This window comes from Tachyglossus aculeatus, chromosome 15, assembly GCF_015852505.1.
Source record: "Tachyglossus aculeatus isolate mTacAcu1 chromosome 15, mTacAcu1.pri, whole genome shotgun sequence".
NCBI classification, from domain to species: Eukaryota; Metazoa; Chordata; class Mammalia; order Monotremata; family Tachyglossidae; genus Tachyglossus; species Tachyglossus aculeatus.
The window spans coordinates 4604852-4620969 of NC_052080.1; the positions used below are offsets into that span (position 1 = coordinate 4604852).

A 16118-nucleotide genomic window follows, 5' to 3' on the forward strand; every position below is an offset into this window, starting at 1 on the left:
AAAATTAAATGGATAGAGATAGTCTTTTCCACTCACTAATCAATCGATCATATTTATTGAGTGCTTATTATGTGCAGAGCATTAGATTCTACCACCAGGCATTAGTTTCTACTCGGGTAGAATAGGCAAGTGACTATTTCCAGCGCTTCATGGGGAACAAAAAAAGCACATCCTAAATGCGTCCCTCTATTTCTGTTCCTCCTTTTGTTTTTGTGCAGGTGGAGGAAGGATGGTGGGAAGGCGTCCTGAACGGGAAAACTGGAATGTTTCCTTCCAACTTCATAAAGGAACTCTCTGGAGAGTCTGACGATCTTGGGATCACCCAGGAGGAGCAACTCATAAAGCCAAGTAAGCAAGCCAGCGGTGCTAGGTTGGAAAGGAGTAGTTTGTCTTGGTTTCTTTTCATGTGCCAATTCCTCCCAGTGCTCTGATGATGTTGTAAAGGGAGAAAGTCTAATGCATTTCCTTCAACTTTGTGGCTTCTTGTCCCTTTTACCCAGTGTTTTATCTTCTTAAAAATGTAGCAGCATCAACGTCTCACATGCCTGTAGCTTTAGAGGGTGTTGCCTTTACCTTTCTCCTTGAAAGTATTAGCAGAAATGACCATGTGGGTGTCTGTGTGTGTGAGTGTGTGTTCACCTATCCTAATGCAGGCGTAGGTACAGGGGAAACATATAGATCCTTTTTTCCCCGCCTTGAGGACTGAATTTATAACTCCTACCATCACTGCTGCTCTTTCCATCCAGTATTTCTGCCTCGTTTGTGGAGTTTTCCTTTCCTGCCACAAGCCACGGTATTGTTGCAAGCATAGTGGAAGGCTGGCTGCCTGTGACATGGTGACAGAGGGCTGCTTGGGGAGAAAAATCTATCTTTTTGAGGAACGAGGAAACTAGCTCAGACCTGGTGCAAACAATTCGTAATGTGGGTTGATTTCTGTTTGAAGAACGTTCAACTGTGAATTCTCTTTAGGAAGCAGCCTTTTAAAGAGACCTGCTTGTCATATTTTTTGGAAAAAGAGAAATATTCTGGGCACTTTGAAGCTGAACACCTCAGAACCTGAACAAGATTTTTTATGGACTGTTGGTGTAAACAGCACAAGACACTGTAATCCTTTTTGGGAGAAAAATATCCTAAGTAGACCCCTCGATTTTCAGGTGGGGACAGTTATGTTATAGTAGATGCTTCAGTCTTAGCTTGGGAGAGGGGGAAAATACATAGAAAAATTTGTAATCCTTTTGGTCATTTATTTGAAATAACATATGTCAATCTGGTGGCAGATGGCTTTTTGACAGTAATAACGTAATCATTACCCTTTTCCTTTTGGAAAATGACTCTAATGGAGTTTATATTATTTGGGGCCTATGAAGAAATTCCCAGCGATGCTTGGTTTTAATGATCTCCCTATTATCTTGGTGTCTTCCTTAGGCTAAAAGGCCCCAGGGGAGTCTGATTTAGCCCATGCTCTGCCTCAGCATCCATGGGTTGAAACAATGGTTAATTAGGGTTTTTATTTTCATTGTGTCCTGGGGTGACTTCTTTTCCCTCAAGGGTCAGATGAAAGAAACGATGGGCAGTAATGGGTGACAGACCACAGAGACATCATCTCCTGATGGCCCAGATCGGCGTGGAGCAGGAAGAGAGGACGCGGAGGGCTAGTTGATGATGTCGTGATTCTGCTCTTTAAATAAGCCGTCAAAGAATGAGCACAACCAAACTGATCCACAGAACCTTACGGAAAGCCCAGTGCTCCCACCCTTCAGAAGGGTCAATTCTGAGGGCTTTTTGTTGGTGGGGTTTTTTTTAATGCTATTTGTGAAGAGCTTACTGTGCGTCAGACACTCTTTTGAGTGCTGGAATAGTAATAATCATAATAGTGATGGTATTTATTAAGCACCTGCTGTGCGTCAAGCACTGTTCTAAGTGCTGGGGTAGATATAAGCTTGCCAGATTGGACACAGTCCCAGTCCCATGTGGGACTCACAGTCTTAATCCCCATTTTACAGATGAGTTACCTGAGGCACAGAGAAGTGAAGCTACTTGTGCAAGGTCACTTAACAGACAAACGGCAGAGCTGGGGTTAGAACCCACATCCTTCTGGCTCCCAGGACCCTGCTCTCTCCACTAATAATAATAATAATAATAATAATAATAATAATAATAATAATAGCATTTGTTAAGCGCTTACTATGTGCAGAGCACTGTTCTAAGCGCTGGTGGGGATACAAGGTGATCAAGTTGTCCCACGTGGGGCTCACAATCTTAATCCCCATTTTGCAGGTGAGGTAACTGAGGCACAGAGAAGTTAAGTGACTTGCCCAAGGTCACACAGCAGACGTGTGGTGGAGTTGGGATTCGAACCCATGACCTCTGACGCCAAAGCCCGTGCTCTTTCCACTGAGCCACGCTGCTTCTCCCTGTTAGACCACGCTGGGTTGGAAACAGTCCCTGCCCGCCATGGGGCTCACAGTTCAAGTTTGAGGGAGAACGGGAAAACTGAGGGAGAGAGAAGTGAAGTGACTTGCCCAAGGTGACGCAGCAGGCATTTGACAGAGGCAAGATTAGAACCCAATTTCTCTGACTCCCAAGCACGTGCTCTTTGCACGAGGCCATGCTGCTTCCCCTGGGTCCACTGAGGATGAATAATGAAAGCCATAGGGTTTCTTCTACACCTTCAAATCCCAAAAATTCCTGGTCGGAGAGGATCTTCCCTGGGGTTGCAGTAAAATCATACCCCCATCCCCACTGCCCCTGGGGAACGAGCACCTGGAAGCATTGGTTGGTTCCATGGATCGATTTGAGCCCACGCAGACCTGTGCCGCTACTTGACGCTGAAGAAGCAGCGTGGCTCAGTGTGAAAAGCCCGGGCTTTGGAGTCAGAGGTCATGGGTTCAAATCCCGGCTCCACCACTTGTCAGCTGTGTGACTTTGGGCAAGTCACTTCACTTCTCTGGGCCTCAGTTCCCTCATCTGTAAAATGGGGATGAAGACTGGGAGCCCCACGTGGGACAACCTGATCACCTTGTAAATTCCCCAGCGCTTAGAACAGTGCTCTGCAGACTTTTAGACTGTGAGCCCACTGTTGGGTAGGGACTGTCTCTATATGTTGCCAATTTGTACTTCCCAAGCGCTTAGTACAGTGCTCTGCACATAGTAAGCGCTCAATAAATACGATTGATGATGATGATAGTAAGCGCTTAATAAATTCCATTATTATTATTATTATTATTATTACTTCCTGGGACCTGCTAGCTGCTTTGCCTTGTATCCGATGAGCCTCCTGAGCTACAGTGTGGTTGTCCTTGGTCTGCTTCATTGGTTGGGTTTCCTGAGATTCCAAGAGCCGGGCATTAGTCTGAGGTGTTTATACGTTTGCCGGGGGCAAAATCCTCCCAGCCTCACAGCTACTGGACACCATGTGAGGATCTGTGGAGGACCGTGTCTCTCCGTGTCCAAGAGCCCAGCCGGCTGCCTGCCTCCATTCCCAATGGAAGGCAGCTGGGAAAAGAGGGTATCACGAGGAGGTCATGAGGGGCTTGGGTTTCTGTGGGTTTTGCCAACAATTTGTCCCAAGTTTCAGGTGATTTCGTGGGCATTTAAGTCAAAGCCAGAAAAAAATAGGCAGGAAGTTGTGTGGGCCACTCCTCTGGGACTCCGTGGCCAGCACCCACAGAGACAATGGCGTGTGGAATTCCGTCTCCCCGGAGGCCATTTGTCGAGGAGCCCATCTGCAGATGCAGGTGAAATCTGTGTATCTGATCTGAAATGGATAGGGATAGCCTGTGGAAGGAACAATGTATCTCTTTTTGCATAAACCAGCCTCGAAGATGGTTTCTTACCAGCCCACAGAAGATTAACTAGCCCTTATTTAGTGCCTGGCACTAGTAAGTGCTCAACAAATACCATCATTATTACCTGTGTCCTATTAATGATCCATTTGATGACTGTGGACTTTTAGAACATGGTATTATGCACTTACTAGGGGCCAGGCACTATACTACATGCTGGGGAAGATACAAGGTAATCAGGTTAGATGCAATCCCTGTCCCACATGGGGCTCACAGTTTTAATCCCCATTTTACAGATGAGGAAACTATGGTGGAGCCAGGATTAGAAGCCAGGTCCTTCTGACTCCCAAGCCTGTGCTCTATCCATTAGGCTTGCTGCTTCTTGTGGGACTTAAAACCCCTATTAGGACTTAAGAACCCCAAGGAGATTCGGGGCTGAAGCTTTAAAGTATTATAACTGTCCACAAAATATCTGACTTCTTTTAGACTTCACCTAATTTTCAGAAGTCCTAGCCCGGCTAATCTCTGCTGATTTGTAAATTTGGTTGAAGCCGTTTCCCATGTAGTTGGCCTCCAGATCATGGAGCCTGTCCCTCCTTAAAACCTGGCTTTTTCCCAGTTTGTTGAGGTCCCTCTTTGGCTGGTAGCCTCTAAGCAAGTATTTCTCGTTGCCTGGATTGCCATTCTTAGGTGCCCTAAAGAGATGTACCGGATTGGGTAATAATATTGGTATTTAATAATTATGGTAATATTAGTGGTGTTTAAGTGGTTACTATATACCAGACACTGTACTAAGCATTTGGGTAGGTACAAGCAAATCGGGTTGGACACAGTCCTTGTCCCATGTGGGGCTCACAGTCTCAATCTGCATTTTACAGATGAGGGAATTGAGGCACAGAGAAATCCAGTGACTTGCCCAAGTTCACATAGCAGATAAATCACGGAGTCAGGATTAGAACCCATGACCTGCTTCTAAGTATTTGTTAAGTGCTTACTATGTGCCAGGCACTGTTCTAAGAGCTGGGGTATATACAAGATGATCGGGTTGGATGCAGTCCCTGTCCCACCTAGGGCCCACAGTCTTAATCTGCATTTTATAGATGAGGGAACTGAGGCACAGAGAAGTGGAGCGATTTACCCAAGGTCACACAGCAGACAAGTAATATAGGCGGGTTTAGAACCCAGGTCTTCTGATTCTCAGACCCGTGTTCTTTCCATTAGAGAAGGCGGGGGATGTTAAGGCAAATAGATGGACCCTTAGCCGAGTCCCGCATCTGCCCAATTTTCCAGTGCGACTTCCTTCCCCGAGGAGTCCTCACTGCTGTGCTGGTACTTGGGACCTTTGGCACCAGATGGGGTAATTTTGATTTGGGTCCAGAAGACATCTCTGGCATGTCTCACCATACCTTTTCCAAAGCTATGACGGGATAAGGCCGATGCGAAGAGAGAAAAGCTGGTTAATCTTAGATATTCTGAGAGAGGTTCTGGGAACGCATTTGTGGCGAGAGGAAATACAAGTTGTCCTCATTTTAAGTCCTTTTGCGATAATGGCAAAGGAAAAGGGGAGAGAGTTTCAAGAGGTCAGGAGGGAGTGGAGCTGAATAGGCTGGGGACCTGGAGAGTTACCTGATCATCAAGTAGAATTTTTCCATCATCGTCAATGGTATTTACTGAGTGCTTACCGAGCGCAGAGCACTGCACTAAGCACTTAGAAGAGCCTGTAAGGCCTAGTTGTGAGACACTTTCCCTGCCCATAGTGAGTTTATAGTCTAGAGGATGAGCCTACAGTCCTAAAGAACCGGGGAGGGTCAAGATGTCCGTTTTATTTTGGATTCATTCATTCATTCAATTGTATTTATTGAGCACTTACTGTGTGCAGAGCACTGTACTGAGCGCTTGGGAAGTACAAGTTGGCATGAAGTAAAAGTTCAGCTAGCCGTCAGGGAGACCTCTCTAATTCAGTCCAAATATATCAGGGTAACTAGTATTCATAATAGTTTTGTCAAGCTCTTCCTCTGTGCCAAACACTGTACTGAGTTTTGGGGCAGATACTAGTTAATCAGGTTGGCCACCATCATCAATTCTAAAGGGTTTTGGTGAAAAGAAAAATGCAAAGGTAGTGGTCCTCGATTCAGGAGTCCATCTTCCATTTTGAACATTTTCCCTATTAGAAAAATATTTGATTTACAGTATTTTGACTCAAGATGCCGTTCCAGGAATTGATTGCATCTTAAGTCCAAGGACTACCTGAATAGAGTAAACAGTAAAAGTTTACTCCTGATTTTGTGGGGGTACAAGGCCTGAAGGAAATTTATAATTTTGTTTCACCAGGAAGCCATGCTAATACCTCCGAAGTGGCATATACAAACTGCTGAAATGTGTTCTCCTTTTGTTACTACGCTTACACTTGTACAGTCGGCTCTTGGGACAAGTACAAAATAACTTAACCCTCTCATTTGTGCACGCTTTCCTGCTTTAAAAAAAAACACGTTTGGTGTCACGGTATCAGTGTTCTGCTTAAGCAGTTCAAACATCCTCTCGGGGAGAATAATAATTTTCCCAGTCACAGCGTGAAACAGAAGTCAGCTCTTCTCAGCCTGGGTGGCCCTTTAACTTAGTACATCTGTCTTGGCTTTGCAGGGTCAAGTGGCCCAACTCCAAGTCCTTCTTTAGTACAGTGTGGCCTTACATGTCGTCTGCTCTAAATGGGTCACCGTGTGTAAACAGAGGAGCAGTGAGAAATGCGAAACAGGAGCCAACCTGACTGTATCCATTTCTTTCGAAAACTCTCAAGTGGCAGAAGCAGTAGAGCCCTGATGAATATGAAATAGAGGTGATGATAAAAATGAAGCCATTGCATGTTCCACATCAGTGATACGTTCAAAGTGGGATGGATGACTTAGGAGCTCACTATGGTTTTAACATCCCTTATTTGCTTTCATTCTTCAGGTCTTTGGTGCTCTCTGACCTCTAGGTTCTGTCTGTTTGATGTTTACCCAACTAGTCAGGCAACCCTGTAGGTTAATTCAAAAAGCCTTTGCGTCCGCAGAAACACTTTTCAGGTATCAAAATTCCCTCCAGACCTTTCCTATCCTTCAAGGTTCAGAGCATTAGAACCTGCCCAGTCGTGCTTTCCACTGTTATGTTAAATTCTTATATACCCTAAAGCCTGATTTCCTTTTGGCCCTCTCTGACTTCTTTCCGACTTTTGTCCCCGTGCTGATTTGCAAGGCTATGGCGAAAGGAAGGCACTTATGTTGGTTTTATGTGGTGGCACCGAAAAAGCAAAGTTATGTATGAGAGATTTGGCCTTAATGTGCTTCCTCCAAGGCACATCAGTGAGCAGACTTCAAATACATGCAGCTCCCGAGTCCACTTAGATATTCAGTTAGCTATTAAGTTCCAATATTTTATTTTTTTAGGCCCCTTTCCCCATCCACCATCCTTCCTCCTCCCTTTCTCCTCTTCTCCCTGTCTTCTCTAGTTAGGATGATGGGAGGGTGGTAGGCTGAAGAAGGGAGGACGTCACAGAAAGACCTCCGTGTGCTGACCTTTCGACAGGGATCACGTTTGGTGCTGAGACCTCAGAGGATGTTCTGTTTCTAGGTGGACTCTTGTTTTCCTGAGGGATGGAGACGGCGGTTAACTCTCACAGCTCTTGGCATGTCCCACAGCTGCCAGCCTAGGCGTAACTAGAAAGGCAGTTAAATGGGTTGGGTTAGATGTCTTCTGTTCAGTCTTACATATGGTCGAGACTCATTTTTTTTCCCCCGCCTTTCAGAAAGTGAGATCCAGTTCTCAATATTTTCAGCTAGCCATATAAAGGGGGCACTTTTTTTGGACAATGGGCATTTAATGCATTTTTCTTGGTAAACGATTTTATAGGCATGGTGTCAGAGGACGGGCGTGTGAGAACACGTGCTTGTATGCAATGCGTTATTTAGAATACCTAAGTTACCGACTTGAACACTGCCGTATTATGTTGCTGATAAAAAAACAAAAAAAGGATCCGACATCATCGACAGTCACGTTCTGTGTAATGGGCTCGATTCCTTTTGCAAGTGAATCTCTTCACGGCGCCGGTCGTTGGAGGCGAATTGACTGAAAGATTCTCCCTCTCCCTTCTTTTGCCATCGTTCGCTCTCCCTTTCCCCTTCTCTTGTTTCCTCCTCCCTTCTCTTCTCTCACTCCCTGTCAGGAAAGACTGCCTTTGAAGGGACAATTCTGTACAGGATGGCACCCGCAAAGATTGACAGCTACAGACGCTATAACAGTGAGTGAACTTAAACACCAAGAAGCCATTTGACCGATAAGATCCCGGTACTTGTGTGTATCTCTTTCAGTGTGCCTTCCTCACCTGCTCACGGCTGTGCTGGATGTGTGCTTGTGTTCATCTCTGAGCCAAGGTCATGACCAGTGTCATCTCTTTGGCATAGTAAGGACATTGGTTCCCTTCTCTCTGTCGCTTTCTCACCCTCTCGTTCAGGAGCCTTTTTTGTGTACGTGGCACGTGTGCGTATATCGGGACCAGTGGAAGCATACTCATTCGGCTATGCTTCCGTCCCCATACCTTCCTGCTGCAAGTGTGTTAAGTGATGCAAGAACCTCGACCCCGTGACCTCATCAGAGTGCTGCTCTTTTATATAGCATCGTTTGTTCAGTGGCGTAAAATGCTATTATAGGAAGGATGAAATAGCATAGGCAGAGATGCCTCTGTAACACCTGTTCCGTTTGAACTGACCGCCACACGACAGGGATCAATTAGGCTCTCGTTCCACCGAAGAAAAATGTGGAGTGACGTCCTTCTGGTCACCCAGACGCCCTCTAATTGACAGCGGCCGGTTGTTCCATTTTGTGATAGGTTTTAGCAAGTTTGGGGAGGAATCGATAAGTTTTCAATTTTCCTCTTCAATCTCTGTACGTACCTGCGAGAATTTAAGTGCTAAAAACAAAAGATGTTGACCTGTGAAACCCCAGTTGAATGTAAAGGTCGGAGAAGTCCAGGAACCAATTTGGAAATGCATCCAAAGTAAGAAAGGGATTAATCTAGCGTATTTGTTGAGTGGTGCCTGTCTGCAGAACACTGTACTGAATGCTTGGGAGAGTAAACAGAAGAGAGTTGGCAAACATGCTCCCTAAGGGGATCATAAAAATTGATAAGTATGTGGAGAACTTTTTTCAAAATGCTCTGCACCCGACAGAGACGATGAAATCATATCAACTGCAGGCTCAGGGATTCAGGATTCCACCATCCCAAAATGATACAATAGTTTTCCAAAGGAAAACCCTTTCCAATTGCCCTTTTTTGAAAAGATTCCCGTTCGGTTGAATGCAGCAGCTTTTGTCTCACAAGCATCAGGACTTATGTAGAGACACACACGAAAAAGCAACCAACTCCCAGTAACCAAGTCTGAGCCAAACCAGATGCAAATATGAGATCAATCCTGTTGAGAAAACAATTTGTGAGGGTGAAGCCTAAGACCCTTGCTGAGCTTCTCTGGAGTCCATGATGACTTGACACTGTTGATTCTCCCTTCCTGATAAAGCAGGAATTTGCCCTTCCCTGTTGCCCTGTGCTGTGGTTTGTGGTAAAGCAATGGTTCATTCCTCAAATGAATAATAGTAATAATTGTAGAACTTGCTAAGTGTTTATTATGTGCCAAGGGCTGTACCACGCACTGGGGTTGATACATTATAAGCAAATTGGACACAGTCCCTGTCCCATTTGGGGCTCCCAGCCCAAGAGGGAGATAGAACTGGTATAGTATCCCATTCCACTGAGAAATTAAGTGACTTGCTCAAGGTGATTTAATAGGCAAGTGGCAGAGCTGGGATTAGAACCCAGGTCTTGTAATTCCCACTCAAACACTCAATCCCTTGGTATTTATTAAGTGCTTACTATGTGCAAAGCACTGTAGTGAGTGCTTGAGAGAACACAGTACAACAGAATTAACAAACACATTCTCTACCCGTAATGCATTACCGTGTAGAGGCTCATGTTCTTTCCACTATAATAGGAAATAACACAGAAATTGTTCTGGAAATAGCACATAGACAAATAAATTCATAACTAACCACTTTTCTCCATGTTTGCAGACTTATTTGGACTGTAAACCACAGAAGATGTATTTGTTGTAGAACACTGCTTACTCTTGTTCCGCTCTCCATTTTTCCTCTCATTTGGTGTTTCTTGTTTTAAAAGTGCACAATAAGCCTTTTAGAACCAAATTCTGTATTATTTAGCATTTAAAAGTGAGTGTGCTAAAAGCAATGAAGAACACTTTGAACATTTAATCTATTTGAACCACATTTAACAATTTTCATCCGTTTCATTAGCAACTGTCGGTGTTTCTCCTGCTTTCAGTTTGCCTTGTTTGCTTTCATGGCTTCCTCTGCAGCTTTAATTGCTTGGCAATCAGCCTTGTGAACTTGGAGGCTAACTGAGTTTTAGAAGCAGTCAATCAGTGGTATTTATTGAGCGCTCACTCCAAACAGAGCACTGTACGGAGCACTTGGGAGAGTTCGGTATGACAGGTTGGAAGGCGCGATCCCTGCCCTCAAGGAATTTAGAGATTGCAGGAGGATTTCAGATTATTTTTGGCGAGAGGAGCGAATTTGATTGCAAGTCTTAGTCACTCAGCTGGGCGTCCTCTGGAGTTTTGACCTGTCTTGAGGAAATGCCTCTGATCTGTCAATTAATCAGTGGCGTTTTACAGAGCACTTACTGTGGGCAGAGCACTGAAATAAGTGCTTAGGAGGGTACATTACAGTTGTCAGACCCGATCCTGATCCTGAAGGTGCTTAAGAGGTACGTTTAGTAGAAAAATTGGTGACGTGGCCAGTTTTGATTGAGTTCTGCCCCTCTGCAATTTTCACCGATGCGCTCCTCCTGCTTGGGAATAAATAAATGCTCAATAAAATTCCGGGCCGGGACTCAGAGTTGTCTCTTCGGGTAATTATCTTGGGCAGAGACGATGTCTCTCACTGGGGGCCTCTCAATCCCAAATCAGGTTGCTGCAGTAAATACATTGGATGGGCAAAGATTCATAGGTTTCCTGACATTCAGTGTGGATAGAAACAAAGCATGTTGGAGGAGAATGGCATGGCTGCTCATAGGCTGTCAATTTACCTTGTACGGGGGTGAGGTTGAGCTTTCAACAGAGGGAGGAGGATGTGAAGGAAGAGGGGGGTGTGAAGGAAGAAGAGACAAGTAGAGCTGGGTCTTAGGGGAAGTCCGGCCTCGGGGAATAATTAGCAGCTTAGTCTCCAGCGATGATGACCTAGCAGTGTCTGACTAATCCCAATGTCTAGCTCCTGGAGCGCATTTCTGGAGAAACAAGTTTGTGTGCCCTTATCCCGTGTGAAACTATCCAAAGACAGGCCCTAATTCTCTAGCAGACACGATTTGGAGTAATTCTTTAATTGCGAATTAGTTGAAAGAGCTTTTAGGTTCCCAGTTTCCCTCCAAGACATCTGACTTTCAACACTAATGGCAAAGCGGTTGATGTGCGTTGTTCCGATTTAGTGCCTCACGGAAGCGGTGTTGATGGGAGTTGGAATGGTTGTTGATGTCAGTGACACCTGAGCATTCTTCCTGTAGAAATTCTCTTCCTCCAAGAAGGGAGTTGTTCTTTAGAAAAAAGGTAAAACATGAGGGGGAGCGACTGTGGGATCCGTCTTCAGCTCTGGCCCTCTCATCTGCCATGGCCCGGTTACTGATTTGCTCGTGTCTTCGGCAGGCCTGAGGGAAACTACGGGTTCGGAGAGCGACGGCGGGGATTCGAGCAGCACCAAATCAGAAGGCGCCAACGGAATGGTCACGACCGAAATCCAACCGAAAAAGATCAGGGGGGTCGGATTTGGCGACATTTTCAAAGACAAACCTATAAAGCTGAGGCCGAGGTCGATAGAAGTAGAAAATGAATTCCTGCCAGTGGAGAAGGTAGGTTTCAACTCTCGTTTTCTACTTCTCTGCGCTGTGGAAACCACAGGTCCACATAGCATGGAGATCGGGGCCGAACCCTGCCTGAGACATTCCACCCGAAACGTGTGTTCCTCTGGAAGCTGTTTCAGTTGCTGCTTCCATATTCCTTCTTCCTCCTCTTCTGCCTATACAGCTTTTTCTCGGATTATGCCTCTCTTTTGGCCTAAAATTTATGAAGCATTGACTAGTATCTGTCAAATGAAGAGTAGCCCTCTATGTTTCCGTGACTGCCGCGTTTCTCCTTTCCTCAAAGCCTTCAACAATTATGCATGACTCCCTATAGGCCTGATTTTCCAATTTGTTTTTTTAATGGTACTTGGTGAGCACTTAGTACGGGTCAAACACTATTCTAAGCACTGGGGTAGGTACAGGTTAATTAGGTCAGATACCATCCCTGACCCTCACGGGGCTCACAGCCTAAGTAGAAGGGATGACTTTAAATAATTTCTGTCAAGAACATGGTGATATTCTAAGGGCGGGCATGAGTGAATTCTCCATTAGGGACTCTGGCTTCTAAAACCTGACTCCACAAAGTAAAGGAGCGGGCAAAATAGGGTACATCTTTTCTAGCAGGTGGAGCTCAGTGAACTGGACTCAGACCTTTTTAGATGCTCCTGTCCATTGTGTTATTTCCGCAGTAGGGGGGAACTAATTCTCTTCCATCCTTTTGATAAGTGCAGGATCAGCACATGGATTTGTTTTTGTGGCGGTTGGTGGGGGCGAATGGGGAATCTGGAAAACCCTTATGTTAACCAAGAAATGAACCTGAGATTTTCCTGCAGTACTTCAAGCAAGCAGGATAATTAAAATTGAATGGTCTTCTTATAGCCGTGATGACAGCATTACTCCCCTGGCCTTTTGTAATGATGTACGAGAACTCAATCTGAAAGCACAACAATCTGGTCTGACATATTGCCCTCCAAATGAGGCCAATAAGAAGATAGGAGAAAAATAAATTAATTTCCCTTTTTTTAGCTGTATCTTTAAACCTTTCGAAAAAAGAACCTCGTCTAAAGAATTCCTATGTCAAGTTGCCCTTATTACTTTCCTTTCTAAACTGTTTTCCATAAATAGATTATGTCAGCTTCCCTCTATAACTCCTCTCTTTAAACCTTACTAAAACTGGGGGACCGTGTCCTAGACTCTTAAAATGAAGAATACGCCTATCCCAGTGCACTCTGGGTACTCGTCCTCTCCGGAAAAGGTTCACTTCTCACTTCTCAAGGGATGAGGGGGCAGGTTTTGAAAATGAAGCAGAGAAGACAGGCGACAAACACCATCAGCACCTTAACTCCCCAAGTAAAGCTGGGTTCAAACAGTTGCTCATTCACAATCCAGTCGCTTTCTGTGAAAAGAGTGTTTTCAAGCAGCTGTAGAAGACTCCAGCTGCCCTTTTCTGGAACCCTGAGTAAGTAGAGAAGCAGCACGGCCTGGGAACCAGAAGGTCATGAGTTCTAATTCCGGCTCTGCCACTTGTCCGCTGTGTGACCTTGGACAAACCATTTAACTTCTCTGTGCCACGGTTTCCTCATCTGTTAAATGAAGATTGAGACTGCGAGCCCCATGTGGGACAGGGATTGTGTCCAACCTGATTTGCTTGTATCTACCCCATCGCTTAGTACAGTGCCTGGCACATAGTAAGTGCTTAACAAATACCATTGTTATTATTATTATTGTTATTATTTATTAAGTTGATGTACCCGCTGGAGCCGAAGAGGCCCGTTGCTCACTTTGGTTTGGGAGACGGAAGATGGGGTTGGTGATTCCGGGCTGGTGTCGGTCCCGCTCGCTCAGCAGAAGGAGGTTGTGGTTGTGTAGATTTCCTGCCCCTTGAGATCCGCTGACCTTTTTTTTTTTCCACTATGTGTCAAGCACTGTTCTAAGCACTGGGGTAAATACAAGTTATTCAGGTCGGTCACACCCCTGTCCCACATGGGGCTCACAGTTAAGTAGGAAGGAGGGAAGAGTCAATCTCCATTTTACAAACAGTCAGATTTATTGAGCGTTGACTGTGTGCGGAGCGCTGTACTAAGCGCTTGGAAGAGTACACTACGACAGAGTTGGTAGGCACATTCCCAGCCCACAACGAGCTTTCAGAGAGGGAGACAGAACTATGGATGAGCACATGAGTGCTGTGGGGCTAAGGGAGGGGTGAATGAAGGGAACAAATCAGAGCAAAGTAGAAGGGAGTGCGAAAAAAGGAAATTGAGGGCTTTGTCAGGGAAGACCTCTTAGAAGAGATGTGCCTTCAATAAGCCTTTGAGATTGGTGAGTCATGTGACTACAGGTGAGGAAACTGAGGTATGGAGAAGTTAAGTGACTTGCCCCTAAGTTGCACAGCGAGCAGTTGGTAGAGTCAGGATTAGAACCTGGTTCCTCTGACTCTCAGGACCAGGCTCCTTCCACTGAGCCACGCCCCTTTGTTGCTTATTTCCTTTTTGTGGCATCACTATGTAGACACACACTGAACCCCCTGCAGTGATCAGATTTAGGAGCTGATAAAATGGATGTATCTAGTTCCTTATGAAGTCTTCCCTTCTCTCCATTAGTGTTCTTTTTTTATGGTATTTGTTAAACACTATGTGCCAGCCACTGTATTATCAATCAATCAATCAATCGTATTTATTGAGCACTTACTGTGTGCAGAGCACTGTACTAAGCGCTTGGGAAGTATTAAGCACTGGGATAGATACAAGCTCCCAGTCTTGATCTCCATTTTATAGAGGAAGGAACTGAGGCTTAGGGAAGTGAAATGACTTGCACAAGGTCACCCAGCAGGCAAGCGGCAGTGTTGTGATTAGAACCCAGGTCCTTCTGACTTTCAGGCCTGGGCTCCACCCACTAGGCCATGCTGATTTGCCGTTGTTCATCTACCTGTTCTAATCAGGGTAGAAAACGCTTTGTTTGGGCGGGGGTGGGATGGGGAGAGAACGAGCATGAGTGAACACGTGCACCCTGGCTGTTTGTCACTCAGACGCCAATCCTCCTGGGCAGATTTTGGAGACCGGAGAGTCGAGACTATCTGACTGCAAATCCTACCTCCAAATGATGTCATTAGGGAGAAGGGGAGGCTTCTCCATGGGAAAGTGTCCCTAACACCTGTCTCTGGAAACTGGCCTTCATTTTCCACTTTTACTCAAAGCTTCGGGGTTGACTCGGTGTTTTGCTGACCTCCAAAGCAGTAAGCCCTGTCTGAAATCCCACCCACTCAATCGACTTGACCTCACCCCACCTCACGAAGGCAGTCTCCCCCATAGAAGTAGGTGTGCATTTCCCAATCGGAGGTCTGAGCTTCTCCTTGACATTTCAATCCCTTGTCGTTGCTTTCTTACACTCCGGCACAGCTTCGGTAAGCCAACTCTAACTCTCTTTTCCGTAGGAAGAAGACTTTTTAGGAGGCATAGGTGCCGTGTCTGGAGAAGGGCTTCAGGTGTTTTAGGCCCAGATGTCTTCTGGGGTCGTGCTTATCATAGACCCGTCAGAAGCAGTTCCCATTGTTCATGGCGGAGATGCAACAGGAACTGACACGTTGAGAGCCAGTTTTTGATTCTCTCTTCCCCACGCTCCTTTACAATGTAGAAATCCATCTGTGCAGTAAAACCTAAAACTTCTTTCGTTTATCTTGGAAAAAAAAGCCCAACAAATATTGTTTTAACCCTTTTCTCGGTAAAAACCTTTTGATTTAGAAATCAGAAAATTAAAACTTTTATGACTGAGCCATTTTGGCAGATACATGAAAAATGGGGATTCTATTCTGCTTTTTTTTCCCCTGAAAGATGGCAAGATAGAGGAGACTTCTGAATGGGAATAAGAGCTTCTCTTATCTTTGCTCTCAATCCTCCTCCTCCTCCTCGCTTCCTCTCCTCCGTCCCTTTAAAAAAAGGAGGGCTTGTCTGTGCATCCAGAAGAAAATGCTAGGCCTGCTTTGTAACCCTCTGTCCCAAGGTTCATTAACCAGATAGTCTTCTGTCTTTGTTCTACCAGAACTCCCTGGCAGTAAATTTGCAGATAGCTGTCTCCTGAATCTACTCAAATGACCAGCCTTATACTGAGATCATTATTGAATTTCTGAGAGAGCTTCTGAATGGAAAAAGGACAGGAGAAATATTTTTTACGAAGTGTTTGTCTTCCAAAAGTTGAGTTGCGTACCCCTGAGATTTTGCTGCCCAATAGATCGGAACCATTTACTTTGACGGCCTTCCCATAATGCAGAGACGTTTTTCAGGAAGAGAATTTCATTATTGTTTAGGTGTCTGCCAAATCTGTTGTACTCTCCCAAGTGCTTAGTGCAGTGGTATGCGCTTAGTAAGCCTTCAGTAAAAGTACCGTTATCAATCAGTGGTATTAAT

At 45.2% G+C, this 16118-nt stretch overlaps 1 protein-coding gene across 3 annotated transcripts in view; it reads left to right on the top strand.

Annotated features, from left to right (window-relative positions):
* SH3KBP1 (SH3 domain containing kinase binding protein 1) overlaps nt 1-16118 on the top strand; it is a 158013-nt gene that overhangs the window by 62808 nt on the left and 79087 nt on the right. For 2 of the 3 annotated variants that reach the window (XM_038757000.1, XM_038757002.1), the window contains exons 4-6: nt 219-348; nt 7984-8058; nt 11525-11727. In XM_038757000.1, coding sequence (XP_038612928.1) covers nt 219-348; nt 7984-8058; nt 11525-11727 — 408 coding nt within the window. The remainder of the gene's footprint in view (nt 1-218; nt 349-7983; nt 8059-11524; nt 11728-16118) is intronic. The other variant, XM_038757001.1, reaches the window with a different exon arrangement.